A 23,114-nucleotide genomic window follows, 5' to 3' on the forward strand; every position below is an offset into this window, starting at 1 on the left:
AGTCTTGTTGGTTAGTGAGTCTTGTTGGTTAGTTGGTTAGTGAGTCTTGTTTGTTAGTTGGTTAGTGAGTCTAGTTGGTTAGTTGGTTAGTGAGTCTTGTTTGTTAGTTGGTTAGTGAGTCTTGTTTGTTAGTGAGTCTTGTTGGTTAGTTGGTTAGTGAGTCTTGTTTGTTAGTTGGTTAGTGAGTCTAGTTGGTTAGTTGGTTAGTGAGTCTTGTTTGTTAGTTGGTTAGTGAGTCTAGTTGGTTAGTTGGTTAGTGAGTCTTGTTTGTTAGTTGGTTAGTGAGTCTAGTTGGTTAGTTGGTTAGTGAGTCTTGTTTGTTAGTTGGTTAGTGAGTCTAGTTGGTTAGTTGGTTAGTGAGTCTTGTTTGTTAGTTGGTTAGTGAGTCTTGTTGGTTAGTGAGTCTAGTTGGTTAGTTGGTTAGTGAGTCTTGTTGGTTAGTGAGTCTTGTTGGTTAGTGAGTCTTGTTGGTTAGTTGGTTAGTGAGTCTTGTTTGTTAGTTGGTTAGTGAGTCTTGTTGGTTAGTGAGTCTAGTTGGTTAGTTGGTTAGTGAGTCTTGTTTGTTAGTTGGTTAGTGAGTCTTGTTGGTTAGTGAGTCTTGTTTGTTAGTGAGTCTTGTTGGTTAGTGAGTCTTGTTGGTTAGTTGGTTAGTGAGTCTTGTTGGTTAGTGAGTCTTGTTGGTTAGTGAGTCTTGTTGGTTAGTGAGTCTTGTTGGTTAGTGAGTCTTGTTGGTTAGTTGGTTAGTGAGTCTTGTTTGTTAGTTGGTTAGTGAGTCTTGTTGGTTAGTGAGTCTTGTTGGTTAGTGAGTCTTGTTGGTTAGTGAGTCTTGTTGGTTAGTTGGTTAGTGAGTCTTGTTGGTTAGTGAGTCTTGTTGGTTAGTTGGTTAGTGAGTCTAGTTGGTTAGTGAGTCTTGTTGGTTAGTTGGTTAGTGAGTCTTGTTGGTTAGTGAGTCTTGTTGGTTAGTTGGTTAGTGAGTCTTGTTTGTTAGTTGGTTAGTGAGTCTAGTTGGTTAGTGAGTCTTGTTGGTTAGTTGGTTAGTGAGTCTTGTTTGTTAGTTGGTTAGTGAGTCTAGTTGGTTAGTGAGTCTTGTTGGTTAGTTGGTTAGTGAGTCTTGTTTGTTAGTTGGTTAGTGAGTCTTGTTTGTTAGTTGGTTAGTGAGTCTTGTTGGTTAGTGAGTCTTGTTGGTTAGTTGGTTAGTGAGTCTTGTTGGTTAGTTGGTTAGTGAGTCTTGTTTGTTAGTTGGTTAGTGAGTCTTGTTGGTTAGTGAGTCTTGTTTGTTAGTTGGTTAGTGAGTCTTGTTTGTTAGTTGGTTAGTGAGTCTTGTTGGTTAGTGAGTCTTGTTGGTTAGTGAGTCTTGTTGGTTAGTTGGTTAGTGAGTCTAGTTGGTTAGTTGGTTAGTGAGTCTTGTTTGTTAGTTGGTTAGTGAGTCTTGTTGGTTAGTGAGTCTTGTTGGTTAGTTGGTTAGTGAGTCTTGTTTGTTAGTTGGTTAGTGAGTCTTGTTGGTTAGTGAGTCTAGTTGGTTAGTTGGTTAGTGAGTCTTGTTGGTTAGTGAGTCTTGTTGGTTAGTGAGTCTTGTTTGTTAGTTGGTTAGTGAGTCTTGTTGGTTAGTGAGTCTTGTTGGTTAGTGAGTCTAGTTGGTTAGTTGGTTAGTGAGTCTTGTTTGTTAGTTGGTTAGTGAGTCTTGTTGGTTAGTGAGTCTTGTTGGTTAGTGAGTCTTGTTGGTTAGTGAGTCTTGTTGGTTAGTTGGTTAGTGAGTCTTGTTGGTTAGTGAGTCTTGTTGGTTAGTGAGTCTTGTTGGTTAGTGAGTCTTGTTGGTTAGTGAGTCTTGTTGGTTAGTTGGTTAGTGAGTCTTGTTGGTTAGTTGGTTAGTGAGTCTTGTTGGTTAGTGAGTCTTGTTGGTTAGTGAGTCTTGTTGGTTAGTGAGTCTTGTTGGTTAGTTGGTTAGTGAGTCTTGTTGGTTAGTGAGTCTTGTTGGTTAGTGAGTCTTGTTGGTTAGTGAGTCTTGTTGGTTAGTGAGTCTTGTTGGTTAGTGAGTCTTGTTGGTTAGTGAGTCTTGTTGGTTAGTTGGTTAGTGAGTCTTGTTGGTTAGTTGGTTAGTGAGTCTTGTTGGTTAGTGAGTCTTGTTGGTTAGTGAGTCTTGTTGGTTAGTGAGTCTTGTTGGTTAGTGAGTCTTGTTGGTTAGTGAGTCTTGTTGGTTAGTGAGTCTTGTTGGTTAGTTGGTTAGTGAGTCTTGTTTGTTAGTTGGTTAGTGAGTCTAGTTGGTTAGTGAGTCTTGTTGGTTAGTTGGTTAGTGAGTCTTGTTGGTTAGTGAGTCTTGTTGGTTAGTTGGTTAGTGAGTCTAGTTGGTTAGTGAGTCTTGTTTGTTAGTTGGTTAGTGAGTCTAGTTGGTTAGTGAGTCTTGTTGGTTAGTTGGTTAGTGAGTCTTGTTTGTTAGTTGGTTAGTGAGTCTAGTTGGTTAGTGAGTCTTGTTGGTTAGTTGGTTAGTGAGTCTTGTTTGTTAGTTGGTTAGTGAGTCTTGTTTGTTAGTTGGTTAGTGAGTCTTGTTGGTTAGTGAGTCTTGTTGGTTAGTTGGTTAGTGAGTCTTGTTGGTTAGTTGGTTAGTGAGTCTTGTTTGTTAGTTGGTTAGTGAGTCTTGTTGGTTAGTGAGTCTTGTTTGTTAGTTGGTTAGTGAGTCTTGTTTGTTAGTTGGTTAGTGAGTCTTGTTGGTTAGTGAGTCTTGCTGGTTAGTGAGTCTTGTTGGTTAGTTGGTTAGTGAGTCTTGTTGGTTAGTGAGTCTTGCTGGTTAGTTGGTTAGTGAGTCTTGTTGGTTAGTGAGTCTTGTTTGTTAGTTGGTTAGTGAGTCTTGTTGGTTAGTGAGTCTTGTTGGTTAGTGAGTCTTGTTGGTTAGTTGGTTAGTGAGTCTTGTTTGTTAGTGAGTCTTGTTGGTTAGTTGGTTAGTGAGTCTTGTTGGTTAGTGAGTCTTGTTGGTTAGTGAGTCTTGTTGGTTAGTGAGTCTAGTTGGTTAGTGAGTCTTGTTGGTTAGTTGGTTAGTGAGTCTTGTTTGTTAGTTGGTTAGTGAGTCTTGTTGGTTAGTGAGTCTTGCTGGTTAGTTGGTTAGTGAGTCTTGTTGGTTAGTTGGTTAGTGAGTCTTGTTGGTTAGTGAGTCTAGTTGGTTAGTTGGTTAGTGAGTCTTGTTGGTTAGTGAGTCTTGTTTGTTAGTTGGTTAGTGAGTCTTGTTGGTTAGTGAGTCTTGCTGGTTAGTTGGTTAGTGAGTCTTGTTGGTTAGTTGGTTAGTGAGTCTTGTTGGTTAGTGAGTCTTGCTGGTTAGTTGGTTAGTGAGTCTTGTTGGTTAGTGAGTCTTGTTTGTTAGTTGGTTAGTGAGTCTTGTTGGTTAGTGAGTCTTGTTGGTTAGTTGGTTAGTGAGTCTTGTTGGTTAGTGAGTCTTGTTGGTTAGTTGGTTAGTGAGTCTTGTTGGTTAGTGAGTCTTGTTGGTTAGTTGGTTAGTGAGTCTTGTTGGTTAGTGAGTCTTGTTGGTTAGTTGGTTAGTGAGTCTTGTTGGTTAGTTGGTTAGTGAGTCTTGTTGGTTAGTTGGTTAGTGAGTCTTGTTGGTTAGTGAGTCTTGTTGGTTAGTTGGTTAGTGAGTCTTGTTTGTTAGTGAGTCTTGTTGGTTAGTTGGTTAGTGAGTCTTGTTGGTTAGTGAGTCTTGTTTACCTGGCGGACAGCGCCCGGACGCTCCTCCAGCTCGTGTTCTGGTTGGGGCTCGTCGTCCATGTCATGTTTCGATTGTCCATCTTAAATCTGCTGCTGAAACTGAAGCCACTTCCCGAGACCAGGCCTGCGGAGATCAGAGGGTATGAGGATTCACTTCCTGTTTAGTCTTCACCAGGTTTTACCAAACACCAGGTTTTACCAAACACCAGGTTTTACTAAACACCAGGTTTTACTAAACACCAGGTTTTACTAAACACCAGGTTTTACTTAACACCAGGTTTTACTAAACACCAGGTTTTACTAAACACCAGGTTTTACTAAACACCAGGTTTTACTAAACACCAGGTTTACCAAACACCAGGTTTTACCAAACACCAGGTTTAACTAAACACCAGGTTTAACTAAACACCAGGTTTTACTAAACACCAGGTTTACCAAACACCAGGTTTTACTAAACACCAGGTTTAACCAAACACCAGGTTTAACTAAACACCAGGTTTTACTAAACACCAGGTTTTACCAAACACCAGGTTTTACCAAACACCAGGGCTCTCCGGTCAGAGCAGCTTCCGTTTAATCCCTAAACCAAAGTTAGCGCTAACTAAACCGAGCTGTTCTTTTCTTAAGGCGGCACGGTGGCACAGCGGTTAGCACTCGTGCATCACAGCTAGAAGGTCACAGGTTTGATTCCCACCTGGACTGTGTGGAGTTTGCATGGTCTCCCCGTGTCTGAGTAGGTTTTCTCTCCTACTAAAAACATGCACATGCTGTGCATAACTTCTAATCATAACAACGCCGCCCAAGAAAGGACTTCCTGCTTCGATCCAGAACGTGAAAATAAAAGCACCATCTTATTCATTAGTTCAACTTTCTTTCTGCCAAACTGTTAACAGACAAAACACGTAAGATGTGTGTATTTAATTATATTCCTGTAATGTTGCAAGTTGCTGCTGAACTCATCGATGAGACGAGCTGTGTGCTTTTATTTTGGCGTGCTGGATCGAAACAGGAAGTCACTTCATGGGCGGCGTTGTTATGATTTGAAGTTCTGCACAGAGTCAATAGTCCAGGATGAATGATGTGTGTGCATGTCCGTCTCCCCCAGGGGAAACTGAACCCCCCAAGTCTGGGGTGAAGGAATCAGTGTCTCATGTAAGTGTTTTGTGACAGTCTGTGAAAGGCATTATATAAATAAAGTTCTACTTTGTGGTTCTGCTGCTTCACAAGGAAACGAGTGAATCTAAACCAAAGTATTTCACAAATTAAAACAAACACAGAGAGGGGGGGGGGAGTAGAGTGGAAATTTGGAGTGTGTTAGTGAAAGTGATCGGGGTGAGGAGGGGGAGGGGCTTAACACCTCACTGAGACCGAACACTTATGTGACCGAGTGTCCTCATGTCGACGGAGAGTAAATCTGATGCCCTTCCATGAGGCCACGGCCATAAACAGGACCAGTGCTGACAGTTTTATGACTGAGCACCTGCAGGGACTGAGCACCTGCAGGGACTGATACACCTGTAGGGACTGATACACCTGTAGGGTCTGATACACCTGTAGGGTCTGATACACCTGCAGGGACTGAACACCTGCAGGGTCTGATACACCTGTAGGGACTGATACACCTGTAGGGTCTGACACACCTGTAGGGTCTGATACACCTGCAGGGACTGAACACCTGCAGGGTCTGATACACCTGTAGGGACTGATACACCTGTAGGGTCTGATACACCTGTAGGGACTGATACACCTGTAGGGTCTGACACACCTGTAGGGTCTGATACACCTGCAGGGACTGATACACCTGTAGGGACTGATACACCTGTAGGGTCTGATACACCTGTAGGGTCTGATACACCTGTAGGGACTGATACACCTGTAGGGTCTGACACACCTGTAGGGTCTGATACACCTGCAGGGACTGATACACCTGCAGGGACTGATACACCTGTAGGGTCTGATACACCTGTAGGGACTGATACACCTGCAGGGACTGATACACCTGTAGGGTCTGATACACCTGTAGGGACTGATACACCTGTAGGGTCTGATACACCTGTAGGGACTGATACACCTGTAGGGACTGATACACCTGTAGGGTCTGATACACCTGTAGGGACTGAACACCTGCAGGGTCTGATACACCTGCAGGGACTGAACACCTGCAGGGTCTGATACACCTGTAGGGACTGATACACCTGTAGGGTCTGATACACCTGTAGGGACTGATACACCTGTAGGGACTGATACACCTGTAGGGTCTGATACACCTGTAGGGTCTGATACACCTGTAGGGACTGATACACCTGTAGGGTCTGATACACCTGTAGGGTCTGATACACCTGTAGGGACTGATACACCTGTAGGGTCTGATACACCTGTAGGGTCTGATACACCTGTAGGGTCTGATACACCTGTAGGGTCTGATACACCTGTAGGGACTGATACACCTGTAGGGACTGATACACCTGTAGGATCTGATACACCTGTAGGGTCTGATACACATGTAGGGTCTGATACACCTGTAGGGACTGATACACCTGTAGGGTCTGATACACCTGTAGGGACTGTAGGGACTGATACACCTGTAGGGACTGATACACCTGTAGGGACTGATACACCTGTAGGGACTGATACACCTGTAGGGTCTGATACACCTGTAGGGACTGATACACCTGTAGGGTCTGATACACCTGTAGGGACTGATACACCTGTAGGGACTGATACACCTGTAGGATCTGATACACCTGTAGGGTCTGATACACCTGTAGGATCTGATACACCTGTAGGGACTGATACACCTGTAGGGTCTGATACACCTGTAGGGACTGTAGGGACTGATACACCTGTAGGGACTGATACACCTGTAGGGACTGATACACCTGTAGGGACTGATACACCTGTAGGGTCTGATACACCTGTAGGGACTGATACACCTGTAGGGTCTGATACACCTGTAGGGACTGAGCACCTGCAGGGACTGAGCACCTGTAGGGACTGATACACCTGTAGGGACTGATACACCTGTAGGGACTGATACACCTGTAGGGTCTGATACACCTGTAGGGACTGAGCACCTGCAGGGACTGAGCACCTGTAGGGACTGATACACCTGTAGGGACTGATACACCTGTAGGGTCTGATACACCTGTAGGGACTGATACACCTGTAGGGACTGATACACCTGTAGGGACTGATACACCTGCAGGGACTGATACACCTGTAGGGACTGATACACCTGTAGGGACTGATACACCTGTAGGGACTGATACACCTGTAGGGACTGATACACCTGTAGGGACTGATACACCTGTAGGCACTGTCGGGACTGATACACCTGTAGGGTCTGATACACCTGTAGGGACTGAGCACCTGCAGGGACTGAGCACCTGCAGGGACTGATACACCTGTAGGGTCTGATACACCTGTAGGGTCTGTAGGGTCTGATACACCTGTAGGGTCTGATACACCTGTAGGACCTGTAGGGTCTGATACACAAGTAGGGCCAGTAGGGACTGATAAACCTGTAGGGACTGATAAACCTGTAGGGACTGTAGGGTCTGATACACCTGTAGGGTCTGATACACCTGTAGGGACTGTAGGGTCTGATACACCTGTAGGGACTGATACACCTGTAGGGTCTGATACACCTGTAGGATCTGATACACCTGTAGGGTCTGATACACCTGTAGGATCTGATACACCTGTAGAGTCTGATACACCTGTAGGGTCTGATACACCTGTAGGATCTGATACACCTGTAGGGTCTGATACACCTGTAGGGACTGTAGGGACTGATACACCTGTAGGGACTGTAGGGTCTGATACACCTGTAGGGTCTGATACACCTGTAGGGACTGATACACCTGTAGGGTCTGATACACCTGTAGGGTCTGATACACCTGTAGGGACTGTAGGGTCTGATACACCTGTAGGGTCTGATACACCTGTAGGGACTGATACACCTGTAGGGTCTGATACACCTGTAGGGTCTGATACACCTGTAGGGACTGATACACCTGTAGGGTCTGATACACCTGTAGGATCTGATACACCTGTAGGGTCTGATACACCTGTAGGATCTGATACACCTGTAGGGACTGATACACCTGTAGGGTCTGATACACCTGTAGGGTCTGATACACCTGTAGGGACTGATACACCTGTAGGGTCTGATACACCTGTAGGGACTGATACACCTGTAGGGACTGATACACCTGTAGGGACTGATACACCTGTAGGGACTGATACACCTGTAGGGACTGATACACCTGTAGGGACTGATACACCTGTAGGGTCTGATACACCTGTAGGGTCTGATACACCTGTAGGGTCTGATACACCTGTAGGGACTGTAGGGTCTGATACACCTGTAGGGTCTGATACACCTGTAGGGTCTGATACACCTGTAGGGTCTGATACACCTGTAGGGTCTGATACACCTGTAGGGTCTGATACACCTGTAGGGTCTGATACACCTGTAGGGTCTGATACACCTGTAGGGTCTGATACACCTGTAGGGTCTGATACACCTGTAGGGTCTGATACACCTGTAGGGTCTGATACACCTGTAGGATCTGATACACCTGTAGGGTCTGATACACCTGTAGGGTCTGTAGGGACTGATACACCTGTAGGGTCTGATACACCTGTAGGGTCTGATACACCTGTAGGGTCTGATACACCTGTAGGGTCTGATACACCTGTAGGGTCTGATACACCTGTAGGGTCTGATACACCTGTAGGGCCTGTAGGGTCTGATACACCTGTAGGGTCTGATACACCTGTAGGGACTGATACACCTGTAGGGTCTGATACACCTGTAGGATCTGATACACCTGTAGGGTCTGATACACCTGTAGGGTCTGTAGGGACTGATACACCTGTAGGGTCTGATACACCTGTAGGGACTGATACACCTGTAGGGTCTGATACACCTGTAGGGACTGATACACCTGTAGGGTCTGATACACCTGTAGGATCTGATACACCTGTAGGGTCTGATACACCTGTAGGGTCTGTAGGGACTGATACACCTGTAGGGTCTGATACACCTGTAGGGTCTGATACACCTGTAGGGTCTGATACACCTGTAGGGTCTGATACACCTGTAGGGTCTGATACACCTGTAGGGTCTGATACACCTGTAGGGCCTGTAGGGTCTGATACACCTGTAGGGTCTGATACACCTGTAGGGACTGATACACCTGTAGGGTCTGATACACCTGTAGGGCCTGTAGGGTCTGATACACCTGTAGGATCTGATACACCTGTAGGGCCTGATACACCTGTAGGGCCTGTAGGGTCTGATACACCTGTAGGGACTGATACACCTGTAGGGTCTGTAGGGACTGATACACCTGTAGGGTCTGATACACCTGTAGGGTCTGATACACCTGTAGGGACTGATACACCTGTAGGGACTGATACACCTGTAGGGACTGATACACCTGTAGGGACTGATACACCTGTAGGGTCTGATACACCTGTAGGGACTGATACGCCTGTAGGGACTGATACACCTGTAGGGACTGATACACCTGTAGGGACTGATACACCTGTAGGGACTGATACACCTGTAGGGTCTGATACACCTGTAGGGTCTGATACACCTGTAGGGTCTGATACACCTGTAGGGACTGATACACCTGTAGGGTCTGATACGCCTGTAGGGACTGATACACCTGTAGGGACTGATACACCTGTAGGGACTGATACACCTGTAGGGACTGATACACCTGTAGGGACTGATACACCTGTAGGGACTGATACACCTGTAGGGACTGATACACCTGTAGGGTCTGATACACCTGTAGGGTCTGATACACCTGTAGGGACTGATACACCTGTAGGGTCTGATACGCCTGTAGGGACTGATACACCTGTAGGGACTGATACACCTGTAGGGACTGATACACCTGTAGGGACTGATACACCTGTAGGGACTGATACACCTGTAGGGACTGATACACCTGTAGGGTCTGATACACCTGTAGGGACTGATACACCTGTAGGGACTGATACACCTGTAGGGACTGATACACCTGTAGGGACTGATACACCTGTAGGGACTGATACACCTGTAGGGACTGATACACCTGTAGGGCCTGATACACCTGTAGGGACTGATACACCTGTAGGGCCTGTAGGGTCTGATACACCTGTAGGGACTGATACACCTGTAGGGACTGATACACCTGTAGGGTCTGATACACCTGTAGGGTCTGATACACCTGTAGGGTCTGATACACCTGTAGGGTCTGATACACCTGTAGGGACTGATACACCTGTAGGGACTGATACACCTGTAGGGTCTGATACACCTGTAGGGTCTGATACACCTGTAGGGTCTGATACACCTGTAGGGTCTGATACACCTGTAGGGACTGATACACCTGTAGGGTCTGATACACCTGTAGGGTCTGATACACCTGTAGGGTCTGATACACCTGTAGGGACTGATACACCTGTAGGGACTGATACACCTGTAGGGACTGATACACCTGTAGGGTCTGATACACCTGTAGGGTCTGATACACCTGTAGGGACTGATACACCTGTAGGGCCTGTAGGGTCTGATACACCTGTAGGGTCTGATACACCTGTAGGGCCTGTAGGGTCTGATACACCTGTAGGGACTGATACACCTGTAGGGTCTGATACACCTGTAGGGTCTGATACACCTGTAGGGACTGATACACCTGTAGGGACTGATACACCTGTAGGGACTGATACACCTGTAGGGACTGATACACCTGTAGGGACTGATACACCTGTAGGGACTGATACACCTGTAGGGACTGATACACCTGTAGGGTCTGATACACCTGTAGGGACTGATACACCTGTAGGGACTGATACACCTGTAGGGACTGATACACCTGTAGGGACTGATACACCTGTAGGGACTGATACACCTGTAGGGTCTGATACACCTGTAGGGACTGATACACCTGTAGGGTCTGATACACCTGTAGGGTCTGATACACCTGTAGGGTCTGATACACCTGTAGGGCCTGATACACCTGTAGGGACTGATACACCTGTAGGGTCTGTAGGGACTGATACACCTGTAGGGCCTGATACACCTGTAGGGTCTGTAGGGTCTGATACACCTGTAGGGTCTGATACACCTGTAGGGACTGATACACCTGTAGGGTCTGATACACCTGTAGGGTCTGATACACCTGTAGGGTCTGATACACCTGTAGGGTCTGTAGGGACTGATACACCTGTAGGGTCTGATACACCTGTAGGGACTGATACACCTGTAGGGTCTGATACACCTGTAGGGTCTGATACACCTGTAAGGTCTGATACACCTGTAGGGTCTGATACACCTGTAGGGACTGATACACCTGTAGGGTCTGATACACCTGTAGGGTCTGATACACCTGTAGGGACTGATACACCTGTAGGGTCTGATACACCTGTAGGGTCTGATACACCTGTAGGGTCTGTAGGGACTGATACACCTGTAGGGTCTGATACACCTGTAGGGACTGATACACCTGTAGGGTCTGATACACCTGTAGGGACTGATACACCTGTAAGGTCTGTAGGGACTGATACACCTGTAAGGTCTGATACACCTGTAGGGTCTGATACACCTGTAGGGACTGATACACCTGTAGGGTCTGTAGGGACTGATACACCTGTAGGGTCTGATACACCTGTAGGGACTGATACACCTGTAGGGTCTGATACACCTGTAGGGTCTGATACACCTGTAAGGTCTGATACACCTGTAGGGTCTGTAGGGACTGATACACCTGTAGGGACTGATACACCTGTAGGGTCTGATACACCTGTAGGGACTGATACACCTGTAGGGTCTGATACACCTGTAGGGTCTGATACACCTGTAGGGTCTGATACACCTGTAGGGTCTGATACACCTGTAGGGTCTGATACACCTGTAGGGACTGATACACCTGTAGGGACTGATACACCTGTAGGGTCTGATACACCTGTAGGGTCTGATACACCTGTAGGGACTGATACACCTGTAGGGACTGATACACCTGTAGGGACTGATACACCTGTAGGGTCTGATACACCTGTAGGGTCTGATACACCTGTAAGGTCTGATACACCTGTAGGGTCTGATACACCTGTAGGGACTGATACACCTGTAGGGTCTGTAGGGACTGATACACCTGTAGGGTCTGATACACCTGTAGGGACTGATACACCTGTAGGGTCTGATACACCTGTAGGGTCTGATACACCTGTAGGGACTGATACACCTGTAGGGTCTGTAGGGACTGATACACCTGTAGGGACTGATACACCTGTAGGGTCTGATACACCTGTAGGGACTGATACACCTGTAGGGTCTGATACACCTGTAGGGTCTGATACACCTGTAGGGTCTGATACACCTGTAGGGTCTGATACACCTGTAGGGACTGATACACCTGTAGGGTCTGATACACCTGTAGGGACTGATACACCTGTAGGGACTGATACACCTGTAGGGACTGATACACCTGTAGGGACTGATACACCTGTAGGGTCTGATACACCTGTAGGGACTGATACACCTGTAGGGTCTGATACACCTGTAGGGTCTGATACACCTGTAGGGACTGATACACCTGTAGGGTCTGATACACCTGTAGGGACTGATACACCTGTAGGGACTGATACACCTGTAGGGACTGATACACCTGTAGGGTCTGTAGGGTCTGATACACCTGTAGGGTCTGATACACCTGTAGGGACTGATACACCTGTAGGGACTGATACACCTGTAGGGTCTGATACACCTGTAGGGTCTGATACACCTGTAGGGACTGATACACCTGTAGGGACTGATACACCTGTAGGGTCTGATACACCTGTAGGGTCTGATACACCTGTAGGGTCTGATACACCTGTAGGGTCTGATACACCTGTAGGGACTGATACACCTGTAGGGACTGATACACCTGTAGGGACTGATACACCTGTAGGGACTGATACACCTGTAGGGTCTGATACACCTGTAGGGTCTGATACACCTGTAGGGTCTGATACACCTGTAGGGTCTGATACACCTGTAGGGACTGATACACCTGTAGGGTCTGATACACCTGTAGGGTCTGATACACCTGTAGGGACTGATACACCTGTAGGGTCTGATACACCTGTAGGGACTGATACACCTGTAGGGTCTGATACACCTGTAGGGACTGATACACCTGTAGGGTCTGATACACCTGTAGGGACTGATACACCTGTAGGGACTGATACACCTGTAGGGTCTGATACACCTGTAGGGACTGATACACCTGTAGGGTCTGATACACCTGTAGGGTCTGATACACCTGTAGGGACTGATACACCTGTAGGGTCTGATACACCTGTAGGGACTGATACACCTGTAGGGACTGATACACCTGTAGGGACTGATACACCTGTAGGGTCTGTAGGGTCTGATACACCTGTAGGGTCTGATACACCTGTAGGGACTGATACACCTGTAGGGACTGATACACCTGTAGGGTCTGATACACCTGTAGGGTCTGATACACCTGTAGGGACTGATACACCTGTAGGGACTGATACACCTGTAGGGTCTGATACACCTGTAGGGTCTGATACACCTGTAGGGTCTGATACACCTGTAGGGTCTGATACACCTGTAGGGACTGATACACCTGTAGGGACTGATACACCTGTAGGGACTGATACACCTGTAGGGACTGATACACCTGTAGGGTCTGATACACCTGTAGGGTCTGATACACCTGTAGGGTCTGATACACCTGTAGGGTCTGATACACCTGTAGGGACTGATACACCTGTAGGGTCTGATACACCTGTAGGGTCTGATACACCTGTAGGGACTGATACACCTGTAGGGTCTGATACACCTGTAGGGACTGATACACCTGTAGGGTCTGATACACCTGTAGGGACTGATACACCTGTAGGGTCTGATACACCTGTAGGGTCTGATACACCTGTAGGGACTGATACACCTGTAGGGTCTGATACACCTGTAGGGTCTGTAGGGACTGATACACCTGTAGGGTCTGATACACCTGTAGGGTCTGATACACCTGTAGGGACTGATACACCTGTAGGGTCTGTAGGGTCTGATACACCTGTAGGGACTGATACACCTGTAGGGACTGATACACCTGTAGGGTCTGTAGGGTCTGATACACCTGTAGGGTCTGTAGGGTCTGATACACCTGTAGGGACTGATACACCTGTAGGGTCTGTAGGGTCTGATACACCTGTAGGGACTGATACACCTGTAGGGTCTGATACACCTGTAGGGACTGATACACCTGTAGGGTCTGTAGGGTCTGATACACCTGTAGGGACTGATACACCTGTAGGGTCTGATACACCTGTAGGGTCTGTAGGGTCTGATACACCTGTAGGGACTGATACACCTGTAGGGTCTGATACACCTGTAGGGCCTGATACACCTGTAGGGACTGATACACCTGTAGGGTCTGATACACCTGTAGGGACTGATACACCTGTAGGGACTGATACACCTGTAGGGACTGATACACCTGTAGGGACTGATACACCTGTAGGGACTGATACACCTGTAGGGACTGATACACCTGTAGGGACTGATACACCTGTAGGGACTGATACACCTGTAGGGACTGATACACCTGTAGGGACTGATACACCTGTAGGGTCTGATACACCTGTAGGGTCTGATACACCTGTAGGGTCTGATACACCTGTAGGGACTGATACACCTGTAGGGACTGATACACCTGTAGGGACTGATACACCTGTAGGGTCTGATACACCTGTAGGGTCTGATACACCTGTAGGGTCTGATACACCTGTAGGGACTGATACACCTGTAGGTCTGATACACCTGTAGGGACTGATACACCTGTAGGGTCTGATACACCTGTAGGGTCTGATACACCTGTAGGGACTGATACACCTGTAGGGACTGATACACCTGTAGGGACTGATACACCTGTAGGGTCTGATACACCTGTAGGGTCTGATACACCTGTAGGGTCTGATACACCTGTAGGGACTGATACACCTGTAGGTCTGATACACCTGTAGGGACTGATACACCTGTAGGGACTGATACACCTGTAGGGACTGATACACCTGTAGGGACTGATACACCTGTAGGGTCTGTAGGGACTGATACACCTGTAGGGACTGATACACCTGTAGGGTCTGATACACCTGTAGGGTCTGATACACCTGTAGGGACTGATACACCTGTAGGGACTGATACACCTGTAGGTCTGATACACCTGTAGGGACTGATACACCTGTAGGGACTGATACACCTGTAGGGTCTGATACACCTGTAGGGTCTGTAGGGACTGATACACCTGTAGGGACTGATACACCTGTAGGGTCTGATACACCTGTAGGGACTGATACACCTGTAGGGACTGATACACCTGTAGGGTCTGATACACCTGTAGGGTCTGTAGGGACTGATACACCTGTAGGGTCTGATACACCTGTAGGGACTGATACACCTGTAGGGTCTGTAGGGACTGATACACCTGTAGGGTCTGATACACCTGTAGGGTCTGTAGGGACTGATACACCTGTAGGGACTGATACACCTGTAGGGACTGATACACCTGTAGGGTCTGATACACCTGTAGGGTCTGTAGGGACTGATACACCTGTAGGGACTGATACACCTGTAGGGACTGATACACCTGTAGGGTCTGATACACCTGTAGGGACTGATACACCTGTAGGATCTGATACTATAAACCAATAGTTGCCTAAATGTTTACAGTTTCAGTCAGAACTTAATCATTTGGCCCAAAAGGTGTTCCCTGATGTTGTAAACAAATATAACTAAAGTGTTACTTGTCAGGTTCCTGATTATCTTCGTTCGTGATTATTCTCAGTCAACAAACTGCGCTTTTCTAAGCCCTGAAAAGCATCAAAAACAGCGACAACAAGGATGAAAACACAACTACGTGACAAAAACGCAGCGACAATGTGACAAAAAAGTTACGATAACTTCAGTAGGTCTTAGCTTTCAAATGAGGCGTTACTCTGTCCAGTTGAGAAGCTTTTAGATTTGGGTTAAGCCTGCAGAGAACGTGCTCGGTTCAGACGGAGTTAAAGGTCCTATATCCTGCAAAATCGACTTTTTAGAGCTTTTAGCCATGTTCTTATGCTATTTCCTTATCAAAAAAACCCCCAGAGTGGTTTGTGGCTTCATTCACGCAGCTCTCAGTAATCCTCCTGAATCCTGCTCTCTGAGGCTCCGCCCTCCTGCTCTCTGAGGCTCCGCCCTCCTGCTCTCTGAGGCTCCGCCCTCCTGCTCTCTGAGGCTCCGCCCTCCTGCTCTCTGAGGCTCCGCCCTCTCCTGGTGAACGACTGAGTGTTCAGTTGTGTCGTCACAGCGGAACGGAAGTGCTCGACGTCTGTAATGCAATGTCTTAATTCTATTCTTACGGACGGATTTTAATTTGTAAAACAGCTTTTTCATTATTTCTGTCGTAAGAAAGAAACAAAGAGAAAAAAATAAATAAAAAGGCTGTGCCCGAGGTACTTCCAGGTCAGCTGTGGCCAAAACAAACACATCCCTGAGCGTCTGAACAGATCAGTCATGTTTGCGCTGCAGCTGAAGATGGAGCTCGTTGCAACTTATTCTGGTTGTTTTTCTGTGACTGTCACTGATGGATGTTTGGTGAACCTTCGCCTCAATCAAAGTGGATTAACTTTTATAACCAATGCGAGTCCCATAATGTAAACAGTGATGGACCAGAGCGGTGAGTCAGTCCAAACGCGGGTTAGCTTGTGTGTTAGCATATTAGCATGTGTGTTAGCATATTAGCTTGTGTGTTAGCATATTAGCTTGTGTGTTAGCATATTAGCTTGTGTGTGTTAGCATATTAGCTTGTGTGTTAGCCATTTATGAAGCTGTGTTGCAGATGTCAACTGCAATGTGAAGTATCTTCACTTATTGCTGTTTATTTATATTACGGTAAAGTATGTGCGGAGAGAGGGGGCGGAGTTAACTGAGAGAGGGGGCGGAGTTAACTGAATCGAAGTGTTGTGTCTTCCGGGTTTGAAAAATACCTCCAGAAAACACTTACATTTATCACAAAAATGAGAGGTACAATCATTCATATACCTGCCTATACTTAACTTTGGAATGGCTAAAATAGCAGGATATAGATCCTTTAAGAGGTTAATGTATTTCGTTGCATCTCCAGTGAGACACAGCCCTCAGAGTTTTGTGTGGAACTGATCAGAACATCTCAGCTCCAGCCCAAACTCCAGATGACCCTCCCCCACAACACACACATAATGCAGATATGCCCCCCCCCTCCTCTCAGCTTCAGTGAAACCCAAACACAGGAATGCCCAGAACGAAGCGCTCAAACAGCTGAAGCTCTGGTTTCAGCCTCATGTCATTACACACGACGACTACAGTGTCCGGGAGCCTTACAGCTGCTCAGACGAGGATCCTCCTGTCACCGTCATTACAAACACGTACACTAGGGTCCACAACCGCCGTGGAACGACCATGGAACGACCGCAGCACGGCCGCGAGCAGCTGAGGCGCCTCACGTTCCCCGCATACAGCCAGGAAACATTAGTGACCCCATGTCCAATAACTGGGGCGTTTCAGGGGGGTCATGGGGGTATCAGTGTCAGCGTGTGAGTGAGGGGGAGGGGGGGAGTGAGGGGGGGGCCAGGGTGTTTGGGGGTGAGGGGAGGGTGAGTTATTTACAGTGTAATCAGCCCCTGATGTGTTTGTGCTGAGGCTTCATTACTGACTTCATTAACGCTTTATTAGGCTCTTATCACACACCGCACCCGCTCCTCTTCCTCCTCCTCCTCCTCCTCCTCCTCCTCCTCCTCCTTCTCCTCCTCCTCCTCCAAACAAACATGCTCCTCTTCCTCTTTCTCCCCCTCCCCTTCCTCTTCCTCCTCCTCCTCCTCCTCCTCCTCCAAACCTCCTCCTCCTCCTCCTCCTCCAAACAAACCTCCTCCTCCTCCTCCTCCTCCTCCTCCTCCAAACAAACATGCTCCTCCTCCTCCTCCTCCTCCTCCTCCTCCTCCTCCTCCTCCTCCAAACAAACATGCTCCTCCTCCTCCTCCTCCTCCTCCTCCTCCTCCTCCTCCTCCAAACAAACATGCTCCTCCTCCTCCTCCTCCCCCCCCTCCCCCTCCTCCTCCTCCTCCAAACAAACATGCTCCTCTTCCTCTTCCTCTTCCTCCCCCTCCTCCTCCTCCTCCTCCTCCTCCTCCTCCAAACAAACATGCTCCTCTTCCTCTTCCTCCCCCTCCTCCTCCTCCTCCTCCTCCAAACAAACATGCTCCTCCTCCTCCTCCTCCTCCTCCTCCTCCTCCTCCTCCTCCAAACAAACATGCTCCTCCTCCTCCTCCTCCTCCTCCTCCTCCTCCTCCTCCAAACAAACATGCTATGTGATTTTTGTCCCATTTTTCCCATTTGTTTTTTTTATGGGTGTTTTCCTTATTTTTGCAATGTCTCCCCACATTATTCCACATTTTTCCCACATTTCTTGCCGTTGCAGATTAATCCGACATTGTAAATGTGCAGATCTTCCACGTTGTCCTGTTTTCTGGTTCTAACATTTTAGTATAGGTGTCGGAAACCAAGTATCGTTAAAGGAACAGGCCACTGTTTTTCCATACAGATGCTGTATGTTCTGTATGTGCTGTACGTGGCACCAGGACACCCTAGGCAGGAGGTCGATGATCGACTTTGTAGTTGTGTCGTCTGACCTCCGGCCGCGTGTCTCGGACACTCGGGTGAAGAGAGGGGCGGAGCTGTCAACTGATCACCACCTGGTGGTGAGCTGGATCCGCTGGCAGGGGAGGAAGCCGGTCAGACCTGGCAGGCCCAAACGTGTGGTGAGGGCTGAAGTCACCGAGGTGGTGAGAAAGCTCCTCGGTGGCTCCGGGGGTGGATGAGATTCGCCCTGAGTACCTTAAGTCTCTGGATGTTGTAGGACTGTCTTGGCTGACACGTCTCTGCAACATCGCGTGGCGGTCGGGGACAGTGCCCCTGGATTGGCAGACCGGGGTGGTGGTCCCTCTCTTTAAAAAGGGGGATCGGAGGGTGTGTTCCAATTACAGAGGAATCACCCTCCTTAGCCTCCCCAGTAAGGTCTACTCCAGGGTGCTGGAGAGGAGGATCCGGCCGATAGTTGAACCTCGGATCCAGGAGGAACAATGCGGTTTTCGTCCTGGTCGTGGCACACTGGACCAGCTCTATACCCTCCGTCGGGTGCTCGAGGGTTCGTGGGAGTTCACCCAACCAGTCCACATGTGTTTTGTGGATCTGGAGAAAGTGGGGGGTGCTCCGGGAGTATGGGGTCCGCGTCCCTCGTGGTGCCCTGTGGGGGGTGCTCCGGGAGTATGGGGTCCGCGTCCCTCGTGGTGCCCTGTGGGGGGTGCTCCGGGAGTATGGGGTCCGCGTCCCTCGTGGTGCCCTGTGGGGGGTGCTCCGGGAGTATGGGGTCCGGGGCCTCGTGGTGCCCTGTGGGGGGTGCTCCGGGAGTATGGGGTCCGCGTCCCTCGTGGTGCCCTGTGGGGGGTGCTCCGGGAGTATGGGGTCCGGGGCCCTCGTGGTTCATTGCCGGCAGTAAGTCAGACCTGTTCCCGGTGCGTGTTGGTCTCCTCAGGGCTGCCCTTTGTCACCGGTTCTGTTCATTACCTTTATGGACAGAGTTTCTCGGCGCAGCCAGGGGCCGGAGGGGCCGGAGGGGCCGGAGGGGCCGGACGGCGTCCGGTTTGGGAGCCTCAGGATCTCATCTCTGCTGTTTGCAGACGATGCTGCTCTGGGGCGGTTTGCAGCCGAGTGTGAAGTGGCCGGGATGGGGTTCAGCACCTCCAAATCCCAGGCCACGGCGTGAAGACCAGACAGGTACACATGAACTCGTCTAAGCTCAGGTACGAACATTTCTCAGTATGGAAAAACCGTGGCCTATTCCTTTTAATTACTGGTATCAAAACAAATGTAACGGTGCTCAGCCCTAGACCTGATCTGGAGTCTGATCTCACACAAACAGAACATTACAGCACATTCCTGAGGGCTGAAGTCAAACAGCGCCCCCTGCTGGACATTCACGACAAACACTGGAAGGTGATGAGACGAGTTACTGCTGTATCTTTGCTTCATTGACGGACGAGTCTTTGTAAAGTTTGTAAAGTCTTTGTAAAGTTGGTTGTAGAGTGTCTGAAGTCTGTGCACTCACCTGGTCCAGCTCCGGTCCTGGTTTTGGTTCTGCTCCTGGATCTGGAGAGTCCGGGACTGATCCTCCTCAGTTTGTGTCTGGAGACGGAGACCAGGTCTTTGGACTGAGGACTGGACTTGGACTCTGGTCTGACCCGTCTCAGTTTGTGTCTGGAGACGGAGACCAGGTCTTTGGACTGAGGACTGGACTTGGACTCTGGTCTGACCCGTCTCAGTTTGTGTCTGGAGACGGACACCAGGTCTTTGGACTGAGGACTGGACTTGGACTCTGGTCTGACCCGTCTCAGTTTGTGTCTGGAGACGGACACCAGGTCTTTGGATTGAGGACTGGACTTGGACTCTGGTCTGACCCGTCTCAGTTTGTGTCTGGAGACGGAGACCAGGTCTTTGGACTGAGGACTGGACTTGGACTCTGGTCTGACCCGTCTCAGTTTGTGTCTGGAGACGGAGACCAGGTCTTTGGATTGAGGACTGGACTTGGACTCTGGTGGGAGTCTGGTCGGGACCTTGCAGCTGCTCAGCCCGGGGCCGACCCGTCTCAGTCTGTGTCTGGAGATCAGAGTCCTGGGTCTAAGTCCGGGTTTCGGTCCAGACGGAGTCCGGGCTTCAGGACTGAGGGTCACAGGAAAAAGAGGAGTTTATGGTTTGCCACATTTGACAGAGACTAAAGAACTTTAAAGACTCTGCTTTTCACCCAGAGTTAAAGAGAATCTGTTACGGCCCGACACTGAAGGCTGAAAGGAAGAACCTGAGAATTCAGTCGCTGAGTTAGTTTTTACCTTTGCAAAGGTCATTTTCAGTTTTGAAATGCTGGGGCTAGCAACAGTATGCTAATGCTAGTGGCACCAAAATGTTCCAAAATATTCAAAACAATGGGACAAAATGGGAAACATTTCCAAAATGTTTCTACTTTTTAAACTTTTTATTTTTTTATTCAAAACATTTAAAAAAATGTTCCAAACATTTCCCAAAGTTCCCCAAAATGTTCAAAACTGTTGGGAAAGACTTCCTGGATACATGTCCGGCGTTGGTAAAGAGACAGTATTTAAAAAGTAAGACGTCAGGAGGAAACATTCATCTCTGCAGAATCTGGTCTAAAGTCTGAGACTCACCTGCTCCGGCGGATGATCTTCATTCGACTGCGGAGCTTAAACACGGCCACGCCTCCCGTCTCCATGGCGACAGCAGCTGACCCTGCGGTGCCCTCCGTCCTCTGGGGGGCGCTCCACCTGAACCTGCTGCGGCCTTTCGGGCTCACTGAGGGTTTATTCAGTCCGGGTTTGGGGCTCGCTGAGGGTTTATTCAGTCCGGGTTTGGGGCTCGCTGAGGGTTTATTCAGTCCGGGTTTGGGGCTCGCTGAGGGTTTATTCAGTCCGGGTTTGGGGCTCAGCTTTAGTCTAGACCCGGGGCGTGGCCTGGACTCGCTCACACGGCTGCGTTTGATTGGCCCAGAATCTAAAAGGAAGAGGAAATAAAACATCATCAGGTCCTTCACTGACGAGTTCCTCAGAGTTTGACCCTAAAGATAAAAATAAGAGATTTTCCGAGAGGGACCGTCTTCATGAAGTTATAACTCAAAGACCCTTCATCAGATCAACATCCTGCTTCTACTGCAGCAAGTTTATAACCTAATAAACTAAAACATAGAATATGAAGACGATCACTCATTACACTTCTTTTGTAGAGCCCCTGACATTTTGGGAAAAAAGTTCAGAAATTCTGCTGCCTGTGAATCCAAAAGTTTACAATCTAGCACATTTTTCATGAGCGTTCCTAGAAATATTAGAAAAAATATAAAGTAGCACATCAGTAGTTCATATATCCAGACAGAAGTACTCCCATGTTTCTTTATTTGGTTACAACATAGAGTAAAAGTAAGCGTGTTCCTCAGGGCGTTTACAGGATGGCTGCTCAGACTTATATAGCCTCGGTGTTTACCAGGTGCACATGGGACCCAAAGGTGAACCAATCCACTCACTGTGCTCTACATGGACAATCAGAACGTGCACGTTTAACCAGGAAAACATTTCAAACTAAAATCGTCATTCAGTCCATGGGGGGCCATAGTGTTCAAAGTATGAATCCAAAACATCTCTCTTTGGTACAGCTTTTGAAGGATATTGCCCCCTCTTGTGGACACAGTAACCCTTTCGATTCCAAAGAATCTTAAAGAGGCTGGTGAACCGTTATTTGCTTCTTTGTAGTGTTTGGCAATAGCATCGTCCATATTACCTGTTCTTATAGCAGTAAGTCTTATGATGTGATGTTTGAGTTATTAACGAGGTGTTGATTCTGGAAGCCTTTTCCCCTCAGCGCATGTGCAGGATCACCCTCAGTAAACAACAACATACAACATGATACAGACCAGTAGGGGGCAGAAAAGGCAGAGTTTACTCACCAGAGGCCACACCCGCTCGGACCCAGGTGAACTGAGTCCGTACTGAACCAGGACTCTCCGTCTTTGTCCTCTTCTCTGTGAGCGCGGGACCAGCAGGGGGCGCTCTCTTCACCGCAGCAGCAGTCGTCCGTTTCTGCCGTGACCCTGGAATCGCAGATGATCGAGACGCTTCGGAAGAGGCGGGTTTCACTGAAGCAGCGGAGACGATGGATCGGGAGCTGCCCAGAGGGTGAGCGTTAGCTACGGAGCTGCCCAGAGGGTGAGCGTTAGCCGCGGAGCTGCCCAGAGGGTGAGCGTTAGCTACGGAGCTGCCCAGAGGGTGAGCGTTAGCCGCGGAGCTGCCCAGAGGGTGAGCGTTAGCCGCGGAGCTGCCCAGAGGGTGAGCGTTAGCTACGGAGCTGCCCAGAGGGTGAGCGTTAGCCGCGGAGCTGCCCAGAGGGTGAGCGTTAGCTACGGAGCTGCCCAGAGGGTGAGCGTTAGCTGCGGAGCTGCCCAGAGGGTTAGCTTTAGCCGAGGAGCTGCCCAGAGGGTGAGCGCTGGAGCTGAGAGAAGGTAAAGCGCTGGAGCTGAGAGAAGGTAAAGCACTGGAGCTGAGGGAAGGTAAAGCACTGGAGCTGAGGGAAGGTAAAGCACTGGAGCTGAGGGAAGGTAAAGCACTGGAGCTGAGGGAAGGTAAAGCGCTGGAGCTGAGGGAAGGTAAAGCACTGGAGCTGAGGGAAGGTAAAGCACTGGAGCTGAGGGAAGGTAAAGCACTGGAGCTGAGGGAAGGTAAAGCGCTGGAGGGGGGGTTTGTGGAAAGCGTTTTTGAAGAGCAGTTTTTCAGAGAGTAGG

The 23,114-nt window shown here is 48.7% G+C and overlaps 1 protein-coding gene across 1 annotated transcript in view; it reads right to left on the reverse strand.

Moving 5' to 3' along the window:
* zc3h3 (zinc finger CCCH-type containing 3) overlaps window positions 1-22,405 on the reverse strand; it is a gene marked incomplete at its 3' end in the record, with an annotated part of 67,719 nt that extends 45,314 nt beyond the window's left edge. Inside the window, exons 1-4 of the mRNA XM_079559072.1 lie at window positions 22,284-22,405; window positions 20,998-21,340; window positions 19,887-20,497; window positions 3,691-3,814 (exon numbers count right to left, since the gene is read on the reverse strand). Coding sequence (XP_079415198.1) covers window positions 3,691-3,814; window positions 19,887-20,497; window positions 20,998-21,062 — 800 coding nt within the window. The 5' untranslated portion in view covers window positions 21,063-21,340; window positions 22,284-22,405. The remainder of the gene's footprint in view (window positions 1-3,690; window positions 3,815-19,886; window positions 20,498-20,997; window positions 21,341-22,283) is intronic.
* Between the last annotated feature and the right edge of the window lie 709 nt (window positions 22,406-23,114).

Source organism: Gobius niger, assembly GCF_951799975.1.
Source record: "Gobius niger genome assembly, chromosome: 6".
Taxonomy (NCBI): Eukaryota; Metazoa; Chordata; class Actinopteri; order Gobiiformes; family Gobiidae; genus Gobius; species Gobius niger.